Source organism: Hemitrygon akajei, chromosome 7 (assembly GCF_048418815.1).
Source record: "Hemitrygon akajei chromosome 7, sHemAka1.3, whole genome shotgun sequence".
NCBI classification, from domain to species: Eukaryota; Metazoa; Chordata; class Chondrichthyes; order Myliobatiformes; family Dasyatidae; genus Hemitrygon; species Hemitrygon akajei.
In genome coordinates this window covers 19,377,689-19,403,085 of record NC_133130.1, presented here as the reverse complement: position 1 = coordinate 19,403,085, position 25,397 = coordinate 19,377,689, and the positions used below count along the sequence as shown (strand labels likewise).

The 25,397-nt window shown below is 40.2% G+C and overlaps 1 protein-coding gene across 2 annotated transcripts in view; it reads right to left on the bottom strand.

The window, feature by feature from the left end:
• Positions 1–25,397, bottom strand: part of efcab2 (EF-hand calcium binding domain 2) — a 111,475-nt gene that overhangs the window by 12,408 nt on the left and 73,670 nt on the right. For both annotated transcript variants that reach the window (XM_073050451.1, XM_073050453.1), the window contains 2 exons: positions 9,103–9,145; positions 3,294–3,360 (listed from right to left, as the gene is read on the bottom strand). In XM_073050451.1, the coding sequence (XP_072906552.1) occupies positions 3,294–3,360; positions 9,103–9,145 (110 nt within the window). The remainder of the gene's footprint in view (positions 1–3,293; positions 3,361–9,102; positions 9,146–25,397) is intronic.

The window sequence follows — 25,397 nt, the reverse complement described above, 5'->3', positions numbered from 1 at the left end:
CTAGGCCATCTGATATTTTCCACCTCCTCTGCCATTCATCCAGATCACTATTTATCTTCTACACAGCTCCATTTTCCTTCACTATCTCTAAAATCCTTTAATATACATAAATCTATTGAACTCAGATTAGAATGCAATCAATGACTGCACCTCTACAATCCTCTGGGAAAGAGAATTACAGTTTCACCATCTTCTTCATCTGAGTTCTAAGTAGTCTACCTCTTATTCTAAAATCCTCTGCCATGGGAAACATCTTCCCTGTACCCATACTGTCAAGTGCTATAAGAACTTTGCAAGTCTCAGTGAGGTGACCTCTTACTCTTTTAGACTCTGGAGAACATAAGCTTAGACAAGGCAAGTCTGTCATGCCAAGAACCAGTCCGGTGAGTCTTTGCTGCACTCTCTGAGTTGCAAGTATATCCTGTACAAAACACTCCAGGTATTTCACAAAGGATGTATAAAATATATTAACTAATATTCTCCCATAATGAAGACTGACATAGCATTTGATTATCAAATTGCTTGCTGCACTTGTATGCTAATTTTAAGTGACATGTGTATAAAAAATCCACATCCCTGTTAAGATCAATATTTCCCATTATTTCACCATTTAAAAATTACTCTGCTTTTCTGTTTGTGTTGGTGGATAATATTTTTCAAAATTATATTCTTTCTGCCATGTCTCACCTACTCAATCAGTTTGTCTACACCTCCATGAACCCCCTCCCCCATCACAATCCCACTTGGTTTTACATCATTAACAAATTTGACAGTAAGACAACTGGTTCTCTCAGTCAGACTTTAGACAAAGATTATGACAATCTGGGACCCTGCAACATAACTTCCTGTCTCTTGATCTCAGTTCCTAGACTAAAAAATGTAAGCACGCCATACACCTTCTTTACTACCCTATGATACTCTGCAGCCACTTTCAGTGAGCGATGGAATTGGACCCAAAATCTGCTTGTACGTCAACACTGTTAAGGGTCTTGTCATTGAGAGTGAACTTCCCTTTACATTTGATCTCCCATTTTCAACACCTCACATTTGGCCAGATTAAATTTCATCTGCCATTTCTGTAAATGATCTATATCTTTCACTTTATTCCCAAGCAATCTATCACACTATTCACTCCACCAATTATTGCACCGTCTGCAAAAGTGCTAACCTATCCACCCACATTTTCATCCAAGTAATTTAAATACATATACATTGGATTCCAGGTAATTGGGCATCTGATTAATCAGGGCCAACTTATTTGGACTAACTCTTAAAGAACAAAAACTAATCGCGAAACTAGCTGGGATTCCTTTCACTTACTTGGGACAATGCTGCTTAATTGGGACAGGGGACTGTTGCTGGACAGTGTCAATCACGTGAACGTTGTGCGGCCATTAGACACTATACTATGCATACAGCAAACAGTTTTTTAATAGCGTTAGTTGAATATATTTGTGTTCAAAAATCAGTGATTTTTGTTACTCATAGTTGGTGATGAATAAACCATAAGACTGCAGTTTTGTACATTCAGGTTTGAAGATGCCATAAATGGACGGGAGCGAAAAAGAAACGATTTCACTATTTCAACAAGTTAGGTACTACAAAGAATTTGAAGGCATCAACAATCATCTTCAATGTTACAATGAAAATGAAGATTTGTAAGAAGCAATCCACCTGTCTCCATGCTCGTTCGTATTTATGTGCTGTACGTATGTCAAGTTCATAAACTGAGAGGATTGGTTTGTAAAATCATAAGGGATATAGATGGTACTGTATTTATATTAATTTATATTTTTATTATACTTACATATGGATCATTGCAGAACACTGCTTGTTACCGACCTCCAGCTCTTCTATAGACGAGCCATTTCATCTTAGTCTTCTGTACGAGCCTACCATAATGCAACTGTTCTATATGGATTTCAATAAGGTGTTTGACAACATCCATAGCTCTACTTTCTCCAATCATCTTCACCACCTCCTCAAAAAACTCAAACAAGTTCCTGTACCAGGTCAATTTAAACCCTCTCTAGAAACTTTAACAAACTGACCCTCAACAAATGTAACCCATGTGATTTATACAGGTCCCACCTGCCCAAGAAACAGCTTTATGTTGAGCCCCACAGGTTGAGTAGCCTGGGACACTGATAGAATGAACAAAGGTAATTTTGATTGAGTTGTCTCATATCATTAGCTTCCTAACACCAAGATATAGTTCAGTTGTTTGGTACATACTTTGTCAAGTATCATTCAGAGACCTACCTGAAAATGAGTGCTACAGATAACTTTCATGAGCTTCACAATAAATACCATGTCATTTGAATGGAAAAAGCTACGGTGATGGATACAGCCCAGTACATCACAAGCAAAGCCCTCCCCATCAATGAACATATTCAAATGGAGCGCAGCCACAAGAAAGCAGCAGCTATCATCAAGGTCCCCTACCATCCAGTCTATGCCATCTTCTCTCTACTACAATCAGCCAGGAGGTACAGAAGCCTTAGATCACATGCCAACAGACTGAGGAACAGCTATTACTCCATAACCATCAGGCTGTCGAACCTGTGCGGTTAACTTCAATCACCACAACTCTAAACTGATTCCGCAACCTATAGACTTACTTTCAGGGATTCTTTACAACTCATGTTTTCAGTATTTTTTTTATTTACACAGATTGTCCTTTTTTACACATTTGTCGGTCTTTCAACAGAGGGTGGTGGTTATATGGAATCACCTGTCAGAAGTGGTAAAGGCAGAAACAATTACAACATTTCAACGGCATTTCGACAGATACTTTAATAGAAAAGGAGTGGTGGGGCACTCCTAATGCAGGCAAATTGGATTGTCAAAGTCAGGTATCATTTGTCTTTTTATGTATAGTTTTTTGTAATTTCTATTATATTGTTTTTACGTGAATTTCTGCAAGAAAATGAACCTCAACATAGCTTAGGTAACATATATGTACTTTGATATTAAATTTACTTTGAAATTTGAAATTGAAAAGGGGAACTCCATGAAAATAACCTCTCCCACTGCCACCTTGGAACAGCCCATTTTCCACTGAACACCACCACCACATCTATTGCTGGGCCTGAAGGTCAACCTGGCCGCATTATATTGAGGCTGTCTTCATACAGCAGGCAAATATGAGTTCATCCACTAATAAGGATAGAATAAGTTATTTTTAAATAGTAAAACAATCTTAAAACCAGCTGAAGTCCATGAACAACAAGTGTTAGTAAGGAATAATGAAAACGGATTTTGGAATACTTGTTTTGGTATACTTAAATTACCTTCTTGCGTCAAGTATTTTGTAAGTTCCTCTTGAGTAAGATAACCATTGATATTCTTATCTAACACCTAGAGATGAAATAAGAAAGTTCATGGTTAAAATCAAAATATATAACAGGTACAGTACTGTGCAACAATCTTGAGCATGTATATATAGCTAGGTTGCCTAAAACTTTGCACAGCATTTTATTTGTCAATGTGAAGGAGAGGGTGAGTTTGAAAATCTGGTGGGAGCAAAGAATAATGGGAATGGTAAGGATGGAGTGCCGGGGGAGGGGAGGGATATGAAGCAGATGCAGACACACCCAGCCGTGAGACCAGAAGACCATAAAACATAGGAACAAAATTAGGCCATTTAGCCCATCGAGTCTGTTCTGCCATTCCATCATAGCTGATCCCAGATCCCACTCAACCCCATACACTTGCTATTTCACCATACCTTTTGATGCCTTAACCGATCAGGAAATGATCAAATTCTGCCTTAAGTATACCCAAGGACCTGGCCTCCACCGCAGTCTGTGGCAGATTCACTACTCTCTGGCTAAAAAAAAGTTACTCCTTACCTCTATTCTAAAAGGCAGCCCCTCAATTTTGAGGCTGTGCCTTTAGTTCAGGATACCCCTAACATAGGAAACATCCTCTCCACATCCACTGTATCTAGCCCTTTCAACATTCAGGAGGGTTTCAATGAGATCCCCATGTTTTCTTCTAATTTCCAGTGAGTACAGGCCCAAAGCTGCCAAACTCTTCTCATAAGTTAATCCCTTCATTCTCGGAATCATCCTCGTGAACCTCGTCTGGACTCTCTCCAATGACAACACATCCTTTCTGAGATATGGAGCCCAAAATCTGTTGACAATACTTCGAGTGCAGCCTGACTAGTGTCCTATAAAGGCTCAGCATTATCTTCTTGCTTTCATATTCTATTCCCCTTGAAATATATCCCAACACTGCATTTGCCTTCTTTTCCACAGACTCAGCCTGTAAATTAACCTTCTGGGAGTCTTGCATGAGAACTCCTAAGTCCATCTGCACTTCTGATGTTTGAACCTTCTCCCCAGTTAGGTAACAGTCCGCACTATTGTTCCTTTTAACAGAATGCATTCTCATACATTTCCCAACATTGTATTCCATCATCTACTTTTTTCCCAGTCTTCCAATCTGTCTAAGTCCTGCTACAATTGTATTGCTTCCTCAGCATTACTTACTCCATCCATCTATCTTCGTATCATCTGCAAGCTCTGCCACAAAGCCATCAATTCTATTATCCAAATCATTGACAAACAATGTGAAAAGTAGCGTTCCCAATACTGTCATCTGAGGAACACTACTATTCCCCAGCAGCCAACAGAAAAGGGCCCTTTTATTCCCACTAGCTGCCTGCTACCTGTCAGCCATTATGTTATCCATACCTGTACCTATCCTGTAACACCATAGGATTTTACCTTGTTAAGCAGCCTCACGTGTGACAACTTATCAAATGCCTCCACTGCCTGTCCTTTGTCCACCCTTTCTCGAAGAGCTCTAACAGATTTGTCAGACAAGATTTCCATGCTGACTTTGACTTATTTTATCATGAGTGTCCAAGTACCCTGAAACCTCATCCTTAATAATAGACCTCAACACTTTCCCAACCACTGAGGTTAGGCTAACTGGCCTAAAACTTCCTTTCTCCCTTCTTAAACAGTGGCATGACATTTGCAATCTTCCAGTCCTCTGGGACCATGTCAGAATCAAGTGATTCTTGAAAGATTGTGACCAATGCATCCATTATCTCTTCAGCAACCTCTCTCACGTCCATTTGGTCCAGGTGACTTATCCATCTTATTAACTTTGAGTTTGCCTAGCACTTTTTCCTTTGTAATAGCAATGGTACTCACTCCTACTCCCTGACACTCATGGACCTCTGGCACACTGCTAGTCTCTTCCACAGTGAAGACTGATACAAAGTACCCAATAAACTCATCTACCATTTCTTTGTCCCCCATTACTTCCTTGCCAGCATCATTTTCCAGTGGTCCAATGTCAACTCTCATCTCCCTTTTATTCTTTATACAACTTAAAAAAACTTCTGGTGTCTCCTTATATTATTATCTAGATTGCCCCCATATTTCATCTTTTCCCTCCTTGTAGGTTTTTTAGTTGCCTTTTGTTGGATTTTAAAAGCTTCCCACTCACTTTTGCTGCCTTATATGTCCTTTCATTTGCTTTTATGTAATCCTTAACTTCCCTCATCAGCCATATTTGCCTACCCATGCCATTTGAGAACAACTTTTTCTGTGGGACATATCTGTCCTGTGCCTTGTGAACTGTTCCCAGAAACATCAGTCATTTCTGCACTGCTGTCATCCCTGCTAGTATCATCCTACAATCCACCTGGGCAAGCTCCTCTCTCATGTTATTCCCTTTATTCCATAGCAATACTGATACATGTGAGTTATACTTCTCCCTCTCAAATTGCAGTATGAATTCAATCTAATTATGATCACTGCCTCCTAAGGGTTCCTTTATGCTAAGCTCCCTAGTAAGATCTGGGTTATTACACAACACCCAGTCTAAGATAGCTTTTCCCAGAGTAGGCTCAAACACAAGCTGCTCCAAAAACCCATCTCGTAGGCATTCAACAAACTCCCTCTCTTGTGATCCGACACCAACCTTATTTTCCCAATCCCCTTGCATACTGAAGTCCCTCATTACAATTGTGTCATTGCCTTTACTATATGCCTTTTCCAGCTCCTTTTGCAATCACTACCACACATCTTGGCTACTATTTGGAAGCCTATATATGATTTGAGGCAAGGTAACTTGATTACTCTAGTGTTTCCTGCTCCCTCCCCTCTTCCTTCCCCTTTCCCCTACCGTGATTCCCCTCTCCCTGCCCCCTTCCACTCTCAGTCCACAATAGAGACCCATATCAGAATCAGGTTTATTATCACTCACATGTCATGAAATTTCTCTTTTTTTTGCGGCTGCAACAGTACACTGCTAAACACAAAATTACTACAGTATTGTGCAAAAGTCTTAAGCACCATAGCTATATAAATTTGCTTAAGACTTTTGCACAGTACTTACTATAGGTCTCCTTTAGTCACAGCAAGCACGTTATAAGCTTCGTCTTATATTAAATATTTTCTTAGGTATAGACTTTCCTGTAAGAAGACTGTGTATCTTACATTTAGAAGTGTGACTATACCACCTAATATCTAATTGATACGATGACATAGCCCAAGAATGTAACTGGGTCTAATCTAAACTGAACACAGCATCTCACAGGCAACCCTGTATGTGTCCTTAATATTTCTGAAGGAAAGCTTGAAACGTGGTAAAACTGTTCAGCTGTTTTATTTGACAGTCAGCAAGAGAAATGTACCAAGGAATGGCAGATCCCTCTTTAACTTAGAGAAGGTGAGAAAAAGCACATTTGAAATAATTGCAACTGCAAAATCTTCCCATTATATTCTTAGCCCTGTCTCTGAGCTGAGAACGATGTTCAATAGCTCAACATGGTCTATACACACACAAGCCTCCACCTACCTTGTTTCATCCAATGATGTCAACTGCTGATGGGTTGGATGGCCTTTATCGACCTGTCAATACATTATGTCACTACCCTGTCCATTCAGTTGGCACACCCCCATAGGCATGGCCGAGATGCTGTCTTCCTCCCTGAAGTAGTTCAAAAGCATGCCGTTCACTTAAACCCCTTCCTAACACAGTCAAATAAATATGAAATAACTCCTGCTGTTATCAAGAGGAATGTGATGTCATTAATGCCAGAGGATCTAGATATAACATGCTTTTATTAGAACATAGAACAGTACAGCGCAGTACAGGCCCTTCAGCCCCTATGTTGTCCCAACCCTTTAACCTACTCCAAGATCAATCTAACCTTTTCCTCTGTATAGCCCCCCATTTTTCTTTCATCCTTGTACCTACCTAAGAGTTGCTTAAATGTGCCTAATGCGCCACCAGCCCTGGCAACACATTCCATGTACCTACCACTATCTGTGTAAAGGACCTGCCTCTGACATCTCCCCTATATTTTCTTCCCAACACCTGAAAGTTATGCCCCTTTAAAGTAGGCTATAAGATGTAACATTTCACACATTGGACTGTGTGGTTTCATTGTTTGTAGTTAATAACTGAGAACATAGAAACAGTACATTACAGAAATAGGCACTTTGGTCCACCTGTTCTGGCCAGCCATGAAGGCAGTGTAATCCTGTCTACCAGCATACAGTTAATATTCCGTGTCTGTCTAAATGCCTTGTCAATGTCACTATCACATCTGCTTCTACCACCTCCCTTGACAGCATGTACCAGACACATTCTATGCACAATGTATTACAAAAAACTTTCTCATGGCTCACTCTCCTCTCCTATCAGACTCCTTCTTCTGCAGCCTTTTATCTTTTTCACCTATCACCTCCCAGCTTCTCACATGAGTTACCGTCCCCCACCTACCTAACTCCCACCTCACCTGGCATCACTAATCACCTCTAGCTTGTACTCCTTCCCCTGCCACAACCTTCTCATTCTGGCTTCTCCCCCTTCCATTCCAGTCCCGATGAAGGGTTTCAGCCCAATGTTTCATCTCTATGTTCCACTCCATAGATGCTGCCTGGCCTGCTGAGTTCCTCCAGCACCTTGTGGGTGTAATAGTCCTTTACTATCAAGTAGTAGTGAATCAAGGCAACTGGGCTTGCTATTTTGTCTAGAAGACATTTCATCACTCATCCAAGGTGCATCTTCAGTTCTGATCCATGCTGGGTAGTTCTCCGGTTTATAAACTCTGTGAGTTGCTTAAAGGTATAGCAATCACATGAGGGTCGTTAAGAGTTGTAGAGGTAATGAGAAGGTACGCAAACACAAGGAAATCTGCAGATGCTGGAAATTCAAACAAAACACACAAAATGCTGGTGGAACGCAGCAGGCCAGGCAGCATCTATAGGAAGAAGTACAGTCGATGTTTTGGGCCGAGACCCTTTGTCAGGACTGAAGGGTCCTGACGAAGGGTCTCAGACCGAAACGTCAACTGTACTTCTTCCTATAGATGCTGCCTGGCCTGCTGCATTCCACCAGCATTTTGTGTGAGTTGTTGTAATGAGAAGGTAATTAGTCTTATCTTTGCATGAATGGGGGTGTGAACTGTTGTGGAGACGCTGAGGTAGAGATGTTAGGAACGCATTGTAAGTAGCTGATGGATGGTGTTGTACCCCACCAACTCAGTTCAGGGATGGGTTTTCCAGTTTGACAAAGATGGCTGTATATCAGCGAGACAGAACAACCACTTCACACATGGATGGCCCAACACAGGAGGGCTAACACCTCAGGTCCAGATTCAGCTGTATACCTACACCTAAAGACAAGGGACACTCCTTTGATGATAACAGGTTGCACATTTAGGACAGGGAGGGCAGGTGGTTTGAAAGAGGGGTTAAGAAGCCATCTTTGTCAAACTGGAAAAGCCATCCCTGAACAGAGGGATGGTCACAGATCTCATCAGAGGAACACCCCTTTGCCTTGTACAGCCAGTCCAATTTAGCAATACACTGTGGATTACATGTGACTTAGGCTTCTGAATTAGTCTACCGTGAGGGACCTTATCAAATTTTTTACTAAGACCATGTAGACAACATGCAATCCTTCCAAAAAGAGCAATTTTCCCATTTGCCTCTTTTTAGATTGGTGTAAATCATCTTGTTCCAAAGTACAATGATCAAGAGCAACTTATTCCTCAAACCCTTTCTTATGATCCAATCGGCAGTATATCAAAATATTGTACTGTGGGACGTTAAAATACAACCATACCTGGAATGCTCGTAAAATAACATCCTCTGGCTGGGGTCTGTATCTATAAAGCAAAATAGAAAAACAGCACATTAAGGAAAATATTGTTTTATATAGCACCTTTTATAATCTCACAATCTACTGAAGCAGTTCTTTGGCAGCTAGGTGCTTTTTGAAGTTCAGTCACATTGTACTAATAAACAATCATAATTCAGTCTATCAACCACAAAAGCTATGGAAATGAGAAGCCATTAGGTGCTGGGGCAGCTATACAGCACATAAATTGTGATTATAATTGTTTTTTCAATTATCACTTTCAAGGACTCTATAATTCATGTTCTTACTATTATTTTTACTTATTAATGTATTATTATTTGTTTTGTTCTGTGTTTGCACAGCTTGTTTTTTTTGCACATTGGCTGTCAATTTTTGTGTGTGGCTTTTCATTGATTCTATTGTATTTCTTTGTTCTACTGTGAATGCCAACAAGAAAACAAATCTCACTGTAGTATATGGTGAAGTATACATAACCATATAATAAATTTATTTTGAGCTTCAATAAAAATATGTAAGGAAAGAAATTAAACCCAAACTTCAAAATTTGCAAACAATGCGTAATCAGGAGCAAGACAAACAATGTATATTTCTTTATGTAGAAATTCAAAAATATTCTTATCAAATGCTATAAACGTGGTAATAGAAATTATTGAAGCAATTCAATTCAAGTAAGTGTGTATTATGGCAGGGGAAGATAATGATTATTTGCTGAATGGAAATGTCCTTGAGATACTGGAACAAAAGCAAGACATCACGTTTGACTGAACAAGTCACAAAATGTTGCAAGGCAGCTGAAAGAAAAATGTAAGCTGAACAGTGAGCCACAAAAGGTAGAAAATATTAATGAAGAGTAGTGGTTTTACACTCAGAGGCATTTTTATCAGGTACAGCTGTACACCTGCTCATTAATGCAAATATCTAAATAACCAATCATGTGGCAACAACTCAATGCGTAAAAGCATGCAGACATGGTCAAGAGGTTCAGATGTTATTCAGACCAAACTTCAGAACGGGGAAGAAATGTGATCTAAGTCACGTGGATTGTGAAATGGTTGTTGGTGCCTGACGGGATGGTTTGAGTATCTCAGAAACTACTGACCTCTGTGGATTTTCACGCACAATAGTGGTACACAAGGTACTTAATAAAGTGACTACTGAGTGTAGGTTGGCATTTGATACTGATGAGAAATTACTATTGCAGCTCATCTATTTTCCAGGTCAATTATAACCACCACAATGTATAATTTTACATTGTGAAGTCCAGTGCCAGAACAATAAGAAAATACATCAGCTATATATAGGTTTGAATGTTTGATTGGTTTCCACATTAGCTACCTAAACCAAGAACAGCTATCACTGTAATATAGCAAGTAAAGGCTCTGTGCCATGACCAGGACCAATTTGTTAAATTGGTGTCTGTATGTTCATTTCAAATTATGACAGGAACAGTCAGGAAAGTACTACTTAAATCTATTCCCATCGCTGTTAAAACATCTCAGCTATTTTATCCTGCCAATGTTTTTGTATCATTTTTTGCTATTTTAAATCCAATTATTTCAAGAGTTGCAGTTTTTAGTTAGGATTTCTTTATTCTGAATTGCCAGAAACAGAAGCATCCTAAAAGCTCAAATAAGGCCTAGAAGGAAAAATTGCTGCAACAAATGGTAGTAGAAACATTACATGGGGCGGGGGTCGAGGAGGCTTCATAAAATGCAGATTGTGGGGGGGGGGGGGGGAATCACTATAGATATGGGAAATAACAACATGGAAGCTGGCTGTATTTTAAAAGGGAAATAGTCACTTTCTACAGCATCTGTTAGAGTAAGAACTAGAGCATGTGACAATGAAGGTCACTGTGCATCCAACATTTTGTGCTGCTTTCATCCTGCTGCTGATGACATCAGCAGCATTGACAATAGCTCTCCACAGAATGAGGTGATGACAGTTTACTCATTTCCTCCAGAGAAGTGAAGTAATAGGCAAGAGGTGTGATACTTGACAGCGGTATTTGATTTCTGCCATTGCACGGTATCAGAAGGTTCCTGTGCTCCTCAGTACAAACCACCACTTTTCTCAGAAGTAAAGACATCTAATCATTCAAAGTTTAAATTTAACTGTAACGTCATACAGGTCTCTGCTTAGTAAATTCTTATGTGATAGCCTTCTATACTTGCTCTGTTTACTCTCCCTCCCAGATCATGGGATATTGCCTCACCAACATGTTTGCAGCAGCAAAAACTAATCCAAATTCAAAACAAAACAATTGGCACCAGCTTGTGACTACCACAGGGTTGCATGGCGCACCCTCAGCTTCAGTGAAATGATTGTTCCAAAGAGTCAATTCCTTTATTCGATCCTTTATTAGCAATTAGCAAACATACAATCTTGAAGCGATATTAAGTGTTCAGCAAAGATATAACCTCCGCCAGTCCCAAGTTGTAATGTTACGTACCCCGTAACTGGGTCACTTACCAGCAAAGATAGAGAGGTCCGTTGAAGTCTGATGGTACTATTTTTTAACAGTATTTATTGATAAAAATACACAAAAATAATATCAATGCAAACATACAGATAATATACGTCGTCAATACTAAATCTAAAAGCGCGGGTATAATAATACTCAATAAGAAACAGCACTATCGTTGTCTAGGGGATAACGTATTGTCCGATGGAAATATAAAAGTCACTTTAGTTCATTCAAGCTGCAGGCTGCAGCCCTTGGTTGGAGTCAAGAGAGAGAGTGTAAAACTTGCCCATTCCTTTTATGATGTCAATCCTTCGAGAGTCGTTGGGGCTGATTTCTCCTTTGTGTTAGCTAAAGCCGTTCTTCCGTGGTAAGGCCCCACCAATTCCGAGGCAAATGGAAAAGGACGCACGTGGGCTTTCCACCGGCTTTCGCTATTACGCTGTTACAGGAGTTCTAGCGTTTCTTCTGGTGCATCTGAAGGGGCCGTTCCCCAGACCCTGTTTTATCCCCATTCACGGGGTCTCAGATGTCAATCAGGGTGGAATGATGCCATCCCCCAACCAGCCCATGTTGCCTGAGGGCTTCCACGAAGTACAGTACTCAATACACAATTCCGACTCCAAGAGACAATGACCTGTTCCGTGGCTTTGTATCGCTGAGGGCCAGGACATTCCAAACGTCTCTCTCTCATTTCCTGGGTCTCCTGACCTGACTTAATAGCAATCTTGCGATTCTCAAAAAGGAGGGGGGGCACAGGCGTAACACCCCCTTTCTTCAACGCGTTTTTTACCATCGGAAAAAAACGAAGTAATACAGAGTCTTACAGGATTTTAGAATCTAACACCATACAAAAGTTTTTTTTTCTACAGGGTAATACAGTTATACATTCAATTCAGTATCTAGATGGTTACCGATTACATTGTCACTTCCTTTAATATCTTAACATCTTGTACCTTACTAAAGTCTTGTAGCATCAGACTCCAATTTAATAACCACCTATTTGTAGGTCTTATTTTTCTTTAGCAAACAAAAACTAAAGAGTTGTGATCTTAGCTTACGGGTATACTACAAAAGTTAATGCAAATACTAATCTTTATGCTGCTTTCAAACTTAACAGGCAGGCTTCCATGGGGGTTGTCTTTTATTATTCACATGCTTTGTCGAAATCCCGTAAAACCGGCTTCTGCTATTTAAAAATGGCGTCCCCATTAACCCTCGCCTCTTTTCTGGTTAATTCCCACGTGGGGAGCTTATGCACCCTGGCAAAATAGGCTTTCGTCTGCTCCTTCCATAGGAGTTATTTTATCAACAATGTGTTCCAAACTTAGACCATCTTCTGAATTTCCACCCAATTCTTTAATTTTACGCAAGTTGCTAGTTTTCTCTTCAAGACCCTTCAGGCTATTAGTTTTCAGTTTAAACTCTTTGTTCAAACAGCATTTCAAATTCTGCCTTTTCACACCACACTCTGGAATAACAATAGCGTGTGGGGTCCCATTACCTTCCAACTCAACCTGTAATTGATTCACAGGCTTTGTGGTACCACGCATTGTCTCTGTAGCCTGGTTGCTGCTTTTGATATCAGTCCAGCCTTTAAATTTTCTTCATTCAATTTGGGAACTACACATTTCCCTTTTCCTTCAATAATAATATTCATCTCCCCACCTTCGATCTCCTCACTAACTTTTAACACACCTTCGAGCACAAACATCTGGGAACTCTCACTTCCCACTATTACCAAGGTTAACCCTTTCTTCACTGAACCAAGTCTATCTGACCCACAAGGACTGCATTCCTTTTCAACTGAATCAAATACCTCAGACTTCTTCTGAGCTCCATTACTAGGTTCAGTACCACGTGCATCCACATCTTGGACACACTCAAACGGGACATTTGCCCCTTCCAGGCTTTCAATACCCGTACCCAGTCCAAATTCTAAATTCCCCTGATTCTCCCAGATACTCTCTGGGCAACTCCCTTCCGGAGTAAACTCAACCCCGCGGGCTGAAACAACCTCATCTGCCAACCCAGCAGACTTCTTCAAGGTAAGGGCACCCTTTTCATCTAGGACTGCCCTCATTTCATTATCGGGAACACCTTTAGAATTGTCCACTTCTTCAAACAGTTCTGCCAAACCAGACAGATCATCCATGTCCAACCCTGGACCTTTTAACAGCTTTATCTGTTTCTCATCTTTATTTCGTGCCTCTAGAACTTTTCTCCTCGCTAAGGGCACGTCTACCTCCTCTCCCTTACTCTCTTTCACTTTACTACTCTTAGTTTTACCACCCTCTAAACCCTTGTGGTACAGGGTCGGTAAAAACGTCTCAGCCAACTCGATACTGGTCGGATTTAAACTGCTCTCATTCTCAGCTGCCTTTCTCGACATGCCACCGACATACACAATTCCGTCTCCAAGAGACCTGTTCCGTGGCTTTGTAGATAGATAGATAGATAGATAGATACTTTATTCATCCCCATGGGGAAATTCAACTTTTTTTCCAATGTCCCATACACTTGTTGTAGCAAAACTAATTACATACAATACTTACCTCAGTAAAAAAATATGATATGCATCTAAATCACCATCTCAAAAAGCATTAATAATAGCTTTTAAAAAGTTCTTAAGTCCTGGCGGTAGAATTGTAAAGCCTAATGGCATTGGGGAGTATTGACCTCTTCATCCTGTCTGAGGAGCATTGCATCGATAGTAACCTGTCACTGAAACTGCTTCTCTGTCTCTGGATGGTGCTATGTAGAGGATGTTCAGAGTTATCCATAATTGACCGTAGCCTACTCAGCGCCCTTCGCTCAGCTACCGATGTTAAACTCTCCAGTACTTTGCCCACGACAGAGCCCGCCTTCCTTACCAGCTTATTAAGACGTGAGGCGTCCCTCTTCTTAATGCTTCCTCCCCAACACGCCACCACAAAGAAGAGGGCGCTCTCCACAACTGACCTATAGAACATCTTCAGCATCTCACTACAAACATTGAATGACGCCAACCTTCTTAGGAAGTACATTCGACTCTGTGCCTTCCTGCACAAGGCATCTGTGTTGGCAGTCCAGTTAAGCTTCTCGTCTAACTGTACTCCCAGATACTTGTAGGTCTTAACCTGCTCCACACATTCTCCATTAATGATCACTGGCTCCATATGAGGCCTAGATCTCCTAAAGTCCACCACCATCTCTGAGGTCCAGGACATTCCAAACGTCTCTCTCCCATTTCCTGGGTCTCCTGACCTGACTTAATAGCGATCTTGCGATTCTCAAAAAGGGGGGGGGGGGCACAGGCGTAACAGTAAGCTGTCACAAAATAAGCAAGAATATGTAACTCATTCCCTTTGCTTTTACCATGCCCCCAATAATGTGACTAGTTACGAAAATAAGCATAATAAACATGCAGCACAGAATACAAAGCAGATAGAGCACAGATACGTGGCTCCTGCACTGCTGACAAGAACCACTCTGGTATATGTGAGTGCCAATGTTGTATGCCCAATCAGAGCAAAGTTAATGAAACAGACCAATGGCATCTGCAAACAATGACTTTCTATTGTCTTGAATGTAAAAAGAGATAGTTTTCACCAACGGCATGCTGTAATTGTTCAGGATTCAAAATCAGAATCTTATTTATTATTGCTGACATGTCATGAAATTTATTGTTTTGTGGTAGCAGTACATAAAATACACCAAAGTAGTGCAAAAAGAGAAGAATAGTGAGGTTGTGTGCATGGGTTCAAGTTCAGAAACCTAATGGCAGCGGGAAAGAAGCTGTTCCTGAAATGTCGAGCCTGTGTCTTCAGGCTCCTGTGTCTCCTCCCTGATGATAATAGTGAGAAGGTATCAAAATCATTGCTATCTTCTCCACAGTTTTGTAATATTTAAAGAAATTTCCGAATACAGAGGTAAAATGGCTCAAAGCATTGGATCAAGCAGAGGAGAAACAGAAAAAAAGCTATAGAAAAATAAGCCTGGAAGTTACGGTTCTCACCAAAGGAATTATCAGTTTGTAAGTTGCATGAAAAGTCATTTGATTGTGTATTTCAGAAACATTTTCCTCTTGTGTTGTACAAATAATTAATTTAGTCTTTTCAAACATTTGTAGTTTGATTAAAGCTTATTCTGCATTCAAAATACAATATATATTGCGATCATTGGGGAAAAATGCTGCATTAGCAATGATTTCAAAAATAGTTGTTTGCTATTGTCTATATGTCTGCTTAGAGTAAAGAGGAAAAGATAGTGCTTTTCATTTCTCTTTGTTTTCTCAATAGAAGATAGAACAATACAGCACCTTTGGTCTACAATGTTGTGCTGAATGAAATAAACTAGTAATTAAATGCCTAAATAAATCCCTTTTATATGTCTATCCCTATGTCTACATCCCTCATTTTCAACATATTCATGTCCTTATCTAAGAGTCTCTTAAACGCCTTTATCATATTTGTCTCCACTACTATCCCTGGTAGTGCATTGCAGGCACCTCCACATTGTGTAAAAAAAGCTTGCCCCATACATCTCCTTTGAATTTACCTCCCTCCCACCTTAAATGCATGCCCTCTAGAATTAAACATTTGGTCTTGGGAAAGAGATACCAGCTGGCTGCTCTAACTAAGGCTTTTATAGGGTACCACAGCATAGAAACAGGCCCTTTGGCCCCTTTAGTCCATACCAACCTGATCTTTGGCCTGGACCTACAACCGTACCATAGCCCTTCAAACCTCTAAATTGAACCTGCATCTAACACTAACACTGGCAGCTTGTATCACACTTGCATGATCCTCTGAGTGAAGGAGAACCCCCTTAGATATTTCATCTTTCATCCTAAACATATGAACTCCAGTTCTCAGTCACTTCTTCCTCCCTAATCTGAGGAGGAAAAGCCAGCATGCTTTCACCTAAACTGCAGTATGCCTCTCATAATTTTTGTACCTCTATAAGACCTCGCCTCATTCTCCTGCATTCCAGGGAATATAGTCCTAACCTATTCAAACTTTCCCTATAATTCATGTCCTCATGTCCCAGTAACATTCTTCTAAGCTTATTGATATCTTTTCTGGAAGTAGGCGACCAAAAATGCACACAATTCTCCAAATTCAGTCTCATCCAACGTCTTGTATAACTTCAACATTACATCCCAACTCCTGTACTCAATGCAGTGATTTGGTGTCAAAAGCTCTCTTTACTACCTTATCTTCCTGTGACGCCACTTTCAAGGAATTATGAATCTGTATTCCTTTGCTTTTCCGCACACCTCAGAGCTCTACCATTCACTGAGTGTATCTTACTGTGGTTTGTCCTCCCAAAATGCAACACCTCCCACTTGCCTCCATTAAATTCTATCTGCCATTTTCAGTCTAATTTCCTAGCTGGTCAAACTTTGATAGCCTTCTTTGCTATCCATTATGCTCTAATCTTGGTGTTATCTGCAAATTTGCGGATCCAGTTTACCACATTATCATCAAAATCATTAATATATATAAATCAACAACAACAAACCCTGTACCAATCCCTGCAGCACATCACTAGTCACAGACTTTCAGGCAACCATGTACTACCACTCAGTCACTTCTCCTGCTGAGCCAATGTTGAATCCAATTGAATACTTCATCCTGAATACTATGCAACTGTGCTTCCTGGACTAGCCTCCCACGTGTGAAGTTGTCAAAGGCCTTCCTAAAGTCCATGTATTCAATGTCCACCACCTTTCCTTCATCAAACTTCTTGCTAACCTCCTCGAAAAACTATAAGATTAGCTAGACATGACCAAACTCACATAAAGACATGTTAGCTATCCATAATCAGGCCCTGTCTATCCAAATACCTGTCCCTTAGAATGCCTTTCAATAATTTACCCATGACTGACATCAGGCTCACTACCCTCTGATTTACCAGCCCAGCTCAGTGCCCCATAATTCAAAGTTTATTACCTTATAAACTTCTATTAGGTCTCCTCTTAGTCCCCGCCGACAGAGGTTGGGACAAAGGAGTATGGAATATTCTATGCTGTGTCTTGAAATAAGTTGTTATCCTTTGTTATATAAACCTCTAAGTCCACATCTGTTCTAGATGCATTTGAATTGTTTGACATTTCTTCATATATTGGTTAAATATAGCTCATGGTAATAAAACAAATCAGTCCGACTGTAGTTTCTATTACTATCAATGGACATTTTTCAATACAAGAACTATCCATTCTGTTCATTAAACCTCTCAATCTTTTCTGAATTCCAATTTCCTATCAGTCACCCTATCTTTCAAATCTCAGCATCATCAATTTTCAAATGGGTTTTCTTGTCCCTTATTCCCCTAATGCTTTTATTTAAGTTACCTCACTGGGCAGAAATAGTAGGCATGAAATTCTCAGCAATAGCCAAATCTCAAACCAATGCTGAAAGGGACATTAGAATTAGACTATGAAAAATACTGCAGCTGATATACTGATATGAAAAGCAATCTGTTCACCAAATCCTGAAATTAAACATTGAAATTTTAAATTGCATTTCAAGCTTTATTGTTGCAGTTTAAGATGTCATCTAAATCTCCATAGTAAATTACAACCTCATTAATCTTTGCCAATAGGCCAATAAATGGGTCGCTGATATGGGAAGGCTAATGATTATTAAAGAATACATTTATCTGACCACAAATGATGACTGTTCATAGTGAATAAACATATTCAATAGCTTAGTTAAAGCAGTAAACATGTCAATTCAAATGGATGCACTTATGAGATTTAAAGAGCTTGACTACAATGCAGAGAACATTTTAATTCAAACTGTAGTTTTAAACAAAAGAAATTGTAGATATGTTAATTCAGCCACTGAGGAATGTAACACACAAGTGACTGGGAAATATACCATAAAATGTATTGTCACTACTGTCTCTTCCAATCACTTCAGCCTAAACTAATGCATGTGGAAAATAACTTCAGTACACACTCAGTGGACACTTTATTAGGTATGCCTGTACACCTGCTCATTAATGCAAATATATAATCAGTCAATCATATGACAGCAACTTAATGCATACAAGCATGCAAACTTGGTCAAAAGGTTCATTTATTGTTCAGGTCAAACATCAGAATGGGGAAAAAATGAGATCTAACTGACTTTGACTGCATTAATTGTTGGTGCTAGTCAGGGCGGTTTGAGTATCTCAGAAATTGCTGATGTCCTGGCACTTTTTTCACGCACAACAGTCTTTAGAGTTTATGGAGAATGGTGTGCAGAGCCAAAAAAAAATCCAGTGAGTGGCAGTTCTGCAAGTGAAAATGCCTTGTTAATGAGATGAGTCGCAGGAGAACAGCCAGACAGGTTCAAGCAGACAGGAAGGCGACAGTAACTCAAATTTTTTGGTTGTGGTCCTAAGTTTTTTAGTTGGCACCAGAATGTAAGTAACCACACATTACAACAGTGATGTGCAGAACATAGAAATCTACAGTGCATTACAGGCCCTTTGGCCCACAATGTAGTGCTGACCATGTACCCTACTCTAGAAACTGCCTAGAATTACTCTACTGCATAGCCCTCTATTTTTCTAAACTCCATGAACCTATCTAAGAGTCCCTCAAAAGACCCTATTGTATCGGTCTCCACCACCAGCAGTGCATTCGACGCACCCACCAAACGCTGTGTGAAAAACTTACCCCAACATCCCATCTGTACCTACTTCCAAACACCTTAAAACTATGCCCTCTCATGTTAGTCATTTCAGCCCAGGGGAAAAACCCCTAGCTATCCACATGATCAATGTCTCTCATCATCTTATACACCTCTATCAGGTCACCTCTCATCCTCCGTCACTCCAAGGAGAAAAGGCCAAGTTCACTCAACCTATTCTCATAAAGCACAGTCTCCAATCCAGGTAACATCCTTGTAAATCTCATCTGCACTCTCTCTACAACATCCACATACTTCCTGTAATGAGGTGACCAGAACTAAACACAGTACTCCAAGTGAGGCCTGACCAAGGTCTCATATAGCTGTAACATTACCTCCCAGCTCTTGAACTCAATCCCATGGTTGATGAGTACCAACACAATATACGCCTTCTTAACACACCATCAACCTGTGCAGCAGCTTTGAGTGTCCTATGGACACGGACCTAAAGATCTCTCTGATCCTCCACACTGCCAAGAGTCTCACCATTAATACTATATTCTGTCTTCAAATTTGACCTACCAAAATTAACCACTTCACACTTATCCGGGTTGAACTCCATCTGCCTCTTCTCAGCCCAGTTCTGCATCCTATCAATGTCCCGCTGTAACCTCTGACAACTCCAGACTATCCACAACACCCCAAACCTTTGTTTCATTATCAAACTTACTAACCCACTCTTCTACTTCTTCATCCAGGTCATTTATAAAAATCACCAAGAGGAGGGGTCCCAGAACAGATCACTGTGGATCACCAACCTCCATACAGAATACAAACCATAAGAAGAGCATCTCTGAACACACATGTCAAACATTGAAGTAGATGGATTACAGCAGTAGAAGACCATGAACATACACTCAGTGTATGTTCTTAGGTACCTCCTGTATCTAATAAAGAAGCCATTAAAGGGTCAGTTAATCTCCAATTTCTCATGTGCTAATGGACCCCCTATGCTCCCCATCCACCAACAGCTTCACTATAACTCCTTGTTCATTTTATCAAATTCCTCTTTTAGAAAATTTTAGAAGAATAGGTATTAGAAACCATACAATATGTTTTTTCAGTGTGGTCCTAAGTTAATTAGTTGGCACCAGAATGTATGGCAACACTTCCAGTATGCCCTCAGCACACCCTTGGGTGCATTGGTTGTTAATGCAAATGATACATTTTACAGTATGTTTCAATGTACATCTGATGAATAAACTTGAATCTTGATCAATATTGAATTGTAGCAAACTTGGGATGTTAAACAGCTCCATCATGACTTCCATGCTCTCATGCTCACTGCTTTTATTATTGGTGTCAGAATCTCATGCTTTTTAAACTTTAACATGCCCTACTGATTGCAACAGTTATGGCAAATGTACCTAGGTTTCTTGCTCATTTTTATATCATTTAGTGCTGTGCCCTCTGGTTTATATTACAAATATAAATACAAAAGGTACAGAGAGATTTTTTTTTACTTAAGAAGAATGCAGAACAGTGTTGTTTTTCACACTGTTGGAAATTATACAGTGGAATTCTTTTGGGGTCAATACTGGGATCACTGCTTTTCTTACTTTGCTTGGGAGTCCAGTCCAGGACGCAATTTCAAAGTTTGTGGATGACATAAAACTTGAATGTGTAGTGACCCATGAAAACAATAAACATCAAAGAGATATAGACAGGCTGGTGAAATCTTAAGGTTTTCTTACCTAGCTGCTTAACATCAGTTTACTCTGCCCTTATGGGAAGTAGAATAGTGTGCAAAGATCCTGTTGTGCCTGTCTGTTACTTACTCCATGATCAATCTAACCTTTCCCACCTACATTGCCCATAACCCTCTATTTTTCATCAATCCATGTGCCTGTCTAAGAGTCTCTTAAATGTCCGTAATGTATTGGCCTCTACTGACACCCCTGGCAGCGCATTTCAGATACTTACCACTCTCTGTACAAAACCTAACTCTGATGTTTTCCTTAAAGTATCCTCACCTTAAATGGAGGTCTTCTGGTATTAGCCATTGCCACCCTGGGAAAAAAGCCACTGGCTGTCCACTCTATCTATGCCTCTCATAATCTTATATACCTCTATTCTCTTATACATCTCATCCTCATTCATTACAGAGTAAAAACATTAGCTCATTCTAAGCTTCCTCATAAGACATATTCCTTAATGTTCTCTAGACATGGAAGAGTTGGTAGATAGTGTTTACAAAGATTTTCAGAAGGTCTTGGACAAGATTAGAGCCCATGGTACTACAGGAAAGATACTATCATGGATAGAAGATTAGCTGACTGGCAGGAGGCAAAGAGTGGGAATAAAGGGGGCCTGTTCAGGTGGCTGCTGGTGAATAGTGACATTCTGCAGGGGGTGGTATTGGGACCACTTCTTTCCAATGAAATGGATGATGGTATTGATGGATTTGTGACCAAGCTTGCAGGTAATACAAATATAGGTGGAGGGGCAGATAGTGTTGAGGAAGCAGGGAGTCTGCAAAAGGGCTTAGAGAGATTAAGAGAATGGGCAAAGAAGTGGCAGATGGAATACAGTGTAGGGAAGTGTATGGTCATGCACTTTGGTAGAAGGAATAAACGCATGGACTATTTTATAAACGGAGGGAAAAATCTTGCAGATTGAGTTGGTGGTAAGGAAGGGAAATGCAATGTTAGTATTGATTTCAAGAGCTATAGAATATAAGAGCAAGGATATTATACTGAGGATTTATAAGGCATTGGTTAGACCGCACTTTGAGTATTGTGAGCAGTTTTGGGCCTCTTATCTAAGAAAAGATGTGCTGGCATTAAGAGGGCCCAGAGGAAGCTCACAAGGATGAATTTGAGGAAAGCTTGATGGTTTTTGCTGGTGTTTAGAAGAATGGGGGGGGGGGGAATCATACTGAAACCTATCAAATATTTAAAGGGCGTAGATTGATTGGATGTGGAGTGGATCTTTCCAATTGTAGGGAAATTTAGGACCAGAAGGCACAGCCTCAGAAAAAAGGGACATCCATTTAGAACAGAGAAGAGGAGGAATGTCTTCAGCCAAAGTTTGGTGAATCTGTGGAATTCATTGCTACAGATGGCTGTGAAGGCCAGGGCATTGGACATATTCAAAGTGGAGCTTGATAGGTTTTTGATTAGGTTACAGGGAGAAGGCAGAAGAATGGGGTCGAGAGGGAAATGGATCAGCCATTATGAAATGGTGGAGCAGACTTGATGGGCTGAATGGCCTAATTCTGCTCCTATGTCTTATGGTCTTATGTTCTCACACAGACAGTATCTGGATAAACCTCCTCTGCACCCTCTCTAAAACTTCCACATCCTGCCTATCCAGGGCTTTATAGAGCTGCAGCATTACATTGTAACTTTCAAACTCAGTCCCCTGAATAATGATAGCTAACATGCTATAAGCCTTACTAACTGCCCTATCAACATGCACATCAATCTGAGGTATCTATGGACCTGGAACTCAAGATCCTTCTGTTCCTTCATACTGCTAAAAATAAAGAACAGACTTGCAGCCTTCTCATCTCTAGTACAAACAGACACAAATGTTTTGCAATAATCATGCTCATATAATCAAGTTGAGCCACACAGAGGAGAACCATACTATCATTACCATATCTATGGTTTTACTTCTTACTTGCACCTCAGGGTCCTATCATGAACGACACCTTTTCACACTATGTGATAAGTTTTCCATGCACTTGGCTATTCTGAATACTCTTCAAACATCAGATGCAGTGTGATAAATAGTTTTCTTTGAATTATTTTACTTGATAGTCTGCCTACAGAGCTTGATCTAAGACAGGGATTCAATTTGCATCTTATGATAGATAGATAGATAGATAGATAGATAGATACTTTATTCATCCCCATGGGGAAATTCAACTTTTTTCCAATGTCCCATACACTTGTTGTAGCAAAACTAATTACATACAATACTTAACTCAGTAAAAAATATGATATGCATCTAAATCACTATCTCAAAAAGCATTAATAATAGCTTTTAAAAAGTTCTTAAGTCCTGGCGGTAGAATTGTAAAGCCTAATGGCATTGGGGAGTATTGACCTCTTCATCCTGTCTGAGGAGCATTGCATCGATAGTAACCTGTCGCTGAAACTGCTTCTCTGTCTCTGGATGGTGCTATGTAGAGGATGTTCAGAGTTATCCATAATTGACCGTAGCCTACTCAGCGCCCTTCGCTCAACTACCGATGTTAAACTCTCCAGTACTTTGCCCACGACAGAGCCCGCCTTCCTTACCAGCTTATTAAGACGTGAGGCGTCCCTCTTCTTAATGCTTCCTCCCCAACACGCCACCACAAAGAAGAGGGCGCTCTCCACAACTGACCTATAGAACATCTTCAGCATCTCACTACAGACATTGAATGACGCCAACCTTCTTAGGAAGTACAGTCGCCTCTGTGCCTTCCTGCACAAGGCATCTTGTGATTGTAACCTGATTCCCCCATTATCTCTGGTCCTAGTTGCACATTCTTCATGGGTAACTCACATAAATCTCCAAATCTGGTAGATTAAACTATATCATCCAAATTCTCATAAAATATTATGTAGCGATCCCATTTCTAATTTGTGGAACCAACTATCTCGCTAGCATTTTGCATGGGTCCAGGCTAGTATTGCCTTCCACTTTTCATGTACAGCCATATTATTCTGATTATCTATTCTATCAATGCCTCTCATAATTTTATAAACTCTTATCAGGTCTTCCCTCAGTCTATGATGCTCTAGAGTCTAGGTCCCAACCTAGACTCCTCGGGTAATGTTAGGGGTCCATGGCATAAAAAAAAGGTTGGGAACCCATGTTCCAGAAGAAACAATCCAAGTGTGTCCAATCTCCTTAAGGTTAATACACTCCAATACAGGCAGCATCCTGGTAAACACATTCCTAAAGCCTCCACATCCATCCTAGCAACCAGAACTGTACATATACTCCATGTTCAACCTATCCAAAGTTTTACATAGCTGCAACATCACTTCTTTACACTTACACCCTATGCTCTGACCACTGAAGGAAAAAATACTATACATGTTTTTTTTCCCACCCTGTCTACCTGCCCCAAGATCCCTCTATATATCAATGCTGTTAAGAGTCCTGCCTTTAACTGTATACTGTATAACCTCCCAAAAAGCAACCACTTACATTTGTTCAGATGAAACTCGATTTGCCATTTCTCTGCCCATGGCTGTAACTGATTTATATCCTGCTGTATCCTTTGATAATTCTCTATTCTGTCCATAACTCCACCAAACATTGTGCTATCTGCATACTTACTAACCTACCTATCTACATTTCATCCAAGTAATTTATATTTATCACAAACCAAAGAGTTCTCAGCATCTTTCCCTGTGCAACACCACTGGTCAAAGACTTCCAAGCAGAACAGTACACTTCCATCACTACCCCTCTATATTCTACAGGCAAACCAATTCCGAATCTAAACTACCAAATCTCCATAATCCCATCCATCTTAATCTTCAGGATCAAATTCTGGATTTACTCATGGGATTATCTCCACCTGTTCCATGTACAGAGCAAATGGCCTGTCTCATGTGACCTCTCTTCCTTTCCCAGCTCATGACTGGCACCTGCCACCACTATTGCTGCTTTTTTGAAGATCTGGTTACTGAAGAAGGAGACGATTTGAAAAGTTGAGAGGTTGTTTCTCTTATGTACAAGTATGCAGCCCCCTGAAAGCAGTGACAGGAGCAAACTAGCTGATGAAGAAGGCACTTGGCATGCTTCCCTTCTTAGACAGGATGTTGAAGACAAGAACTGGGATGCCATATTGCAACTATACAAGATGGTGGTGAGACTAAGAGTATTGTGTGCAGCTCTGGTCACCTGACAATAGGAAAGATGTCATTAAGCTAGAAAAGGATCAGAAAAAAATTCACAAAGATTTTACCAGAACTGGAGGGCTTGGGTTATAAGCATTGGCTAGGGTTTTTTTTCATGGAACATAGGGGGCTATGGAATGACCCTATTGAGGAAAATGAAGTCATTAGACATAGATAATGTGAAACATCACAGTTTTTCCCCAGGGTTTGTTCATTCATTATGTGTCATGTTGTATGGAATGCACTACCTGAGGAAGTGGTAGATTTCAGTAAAATTACAAT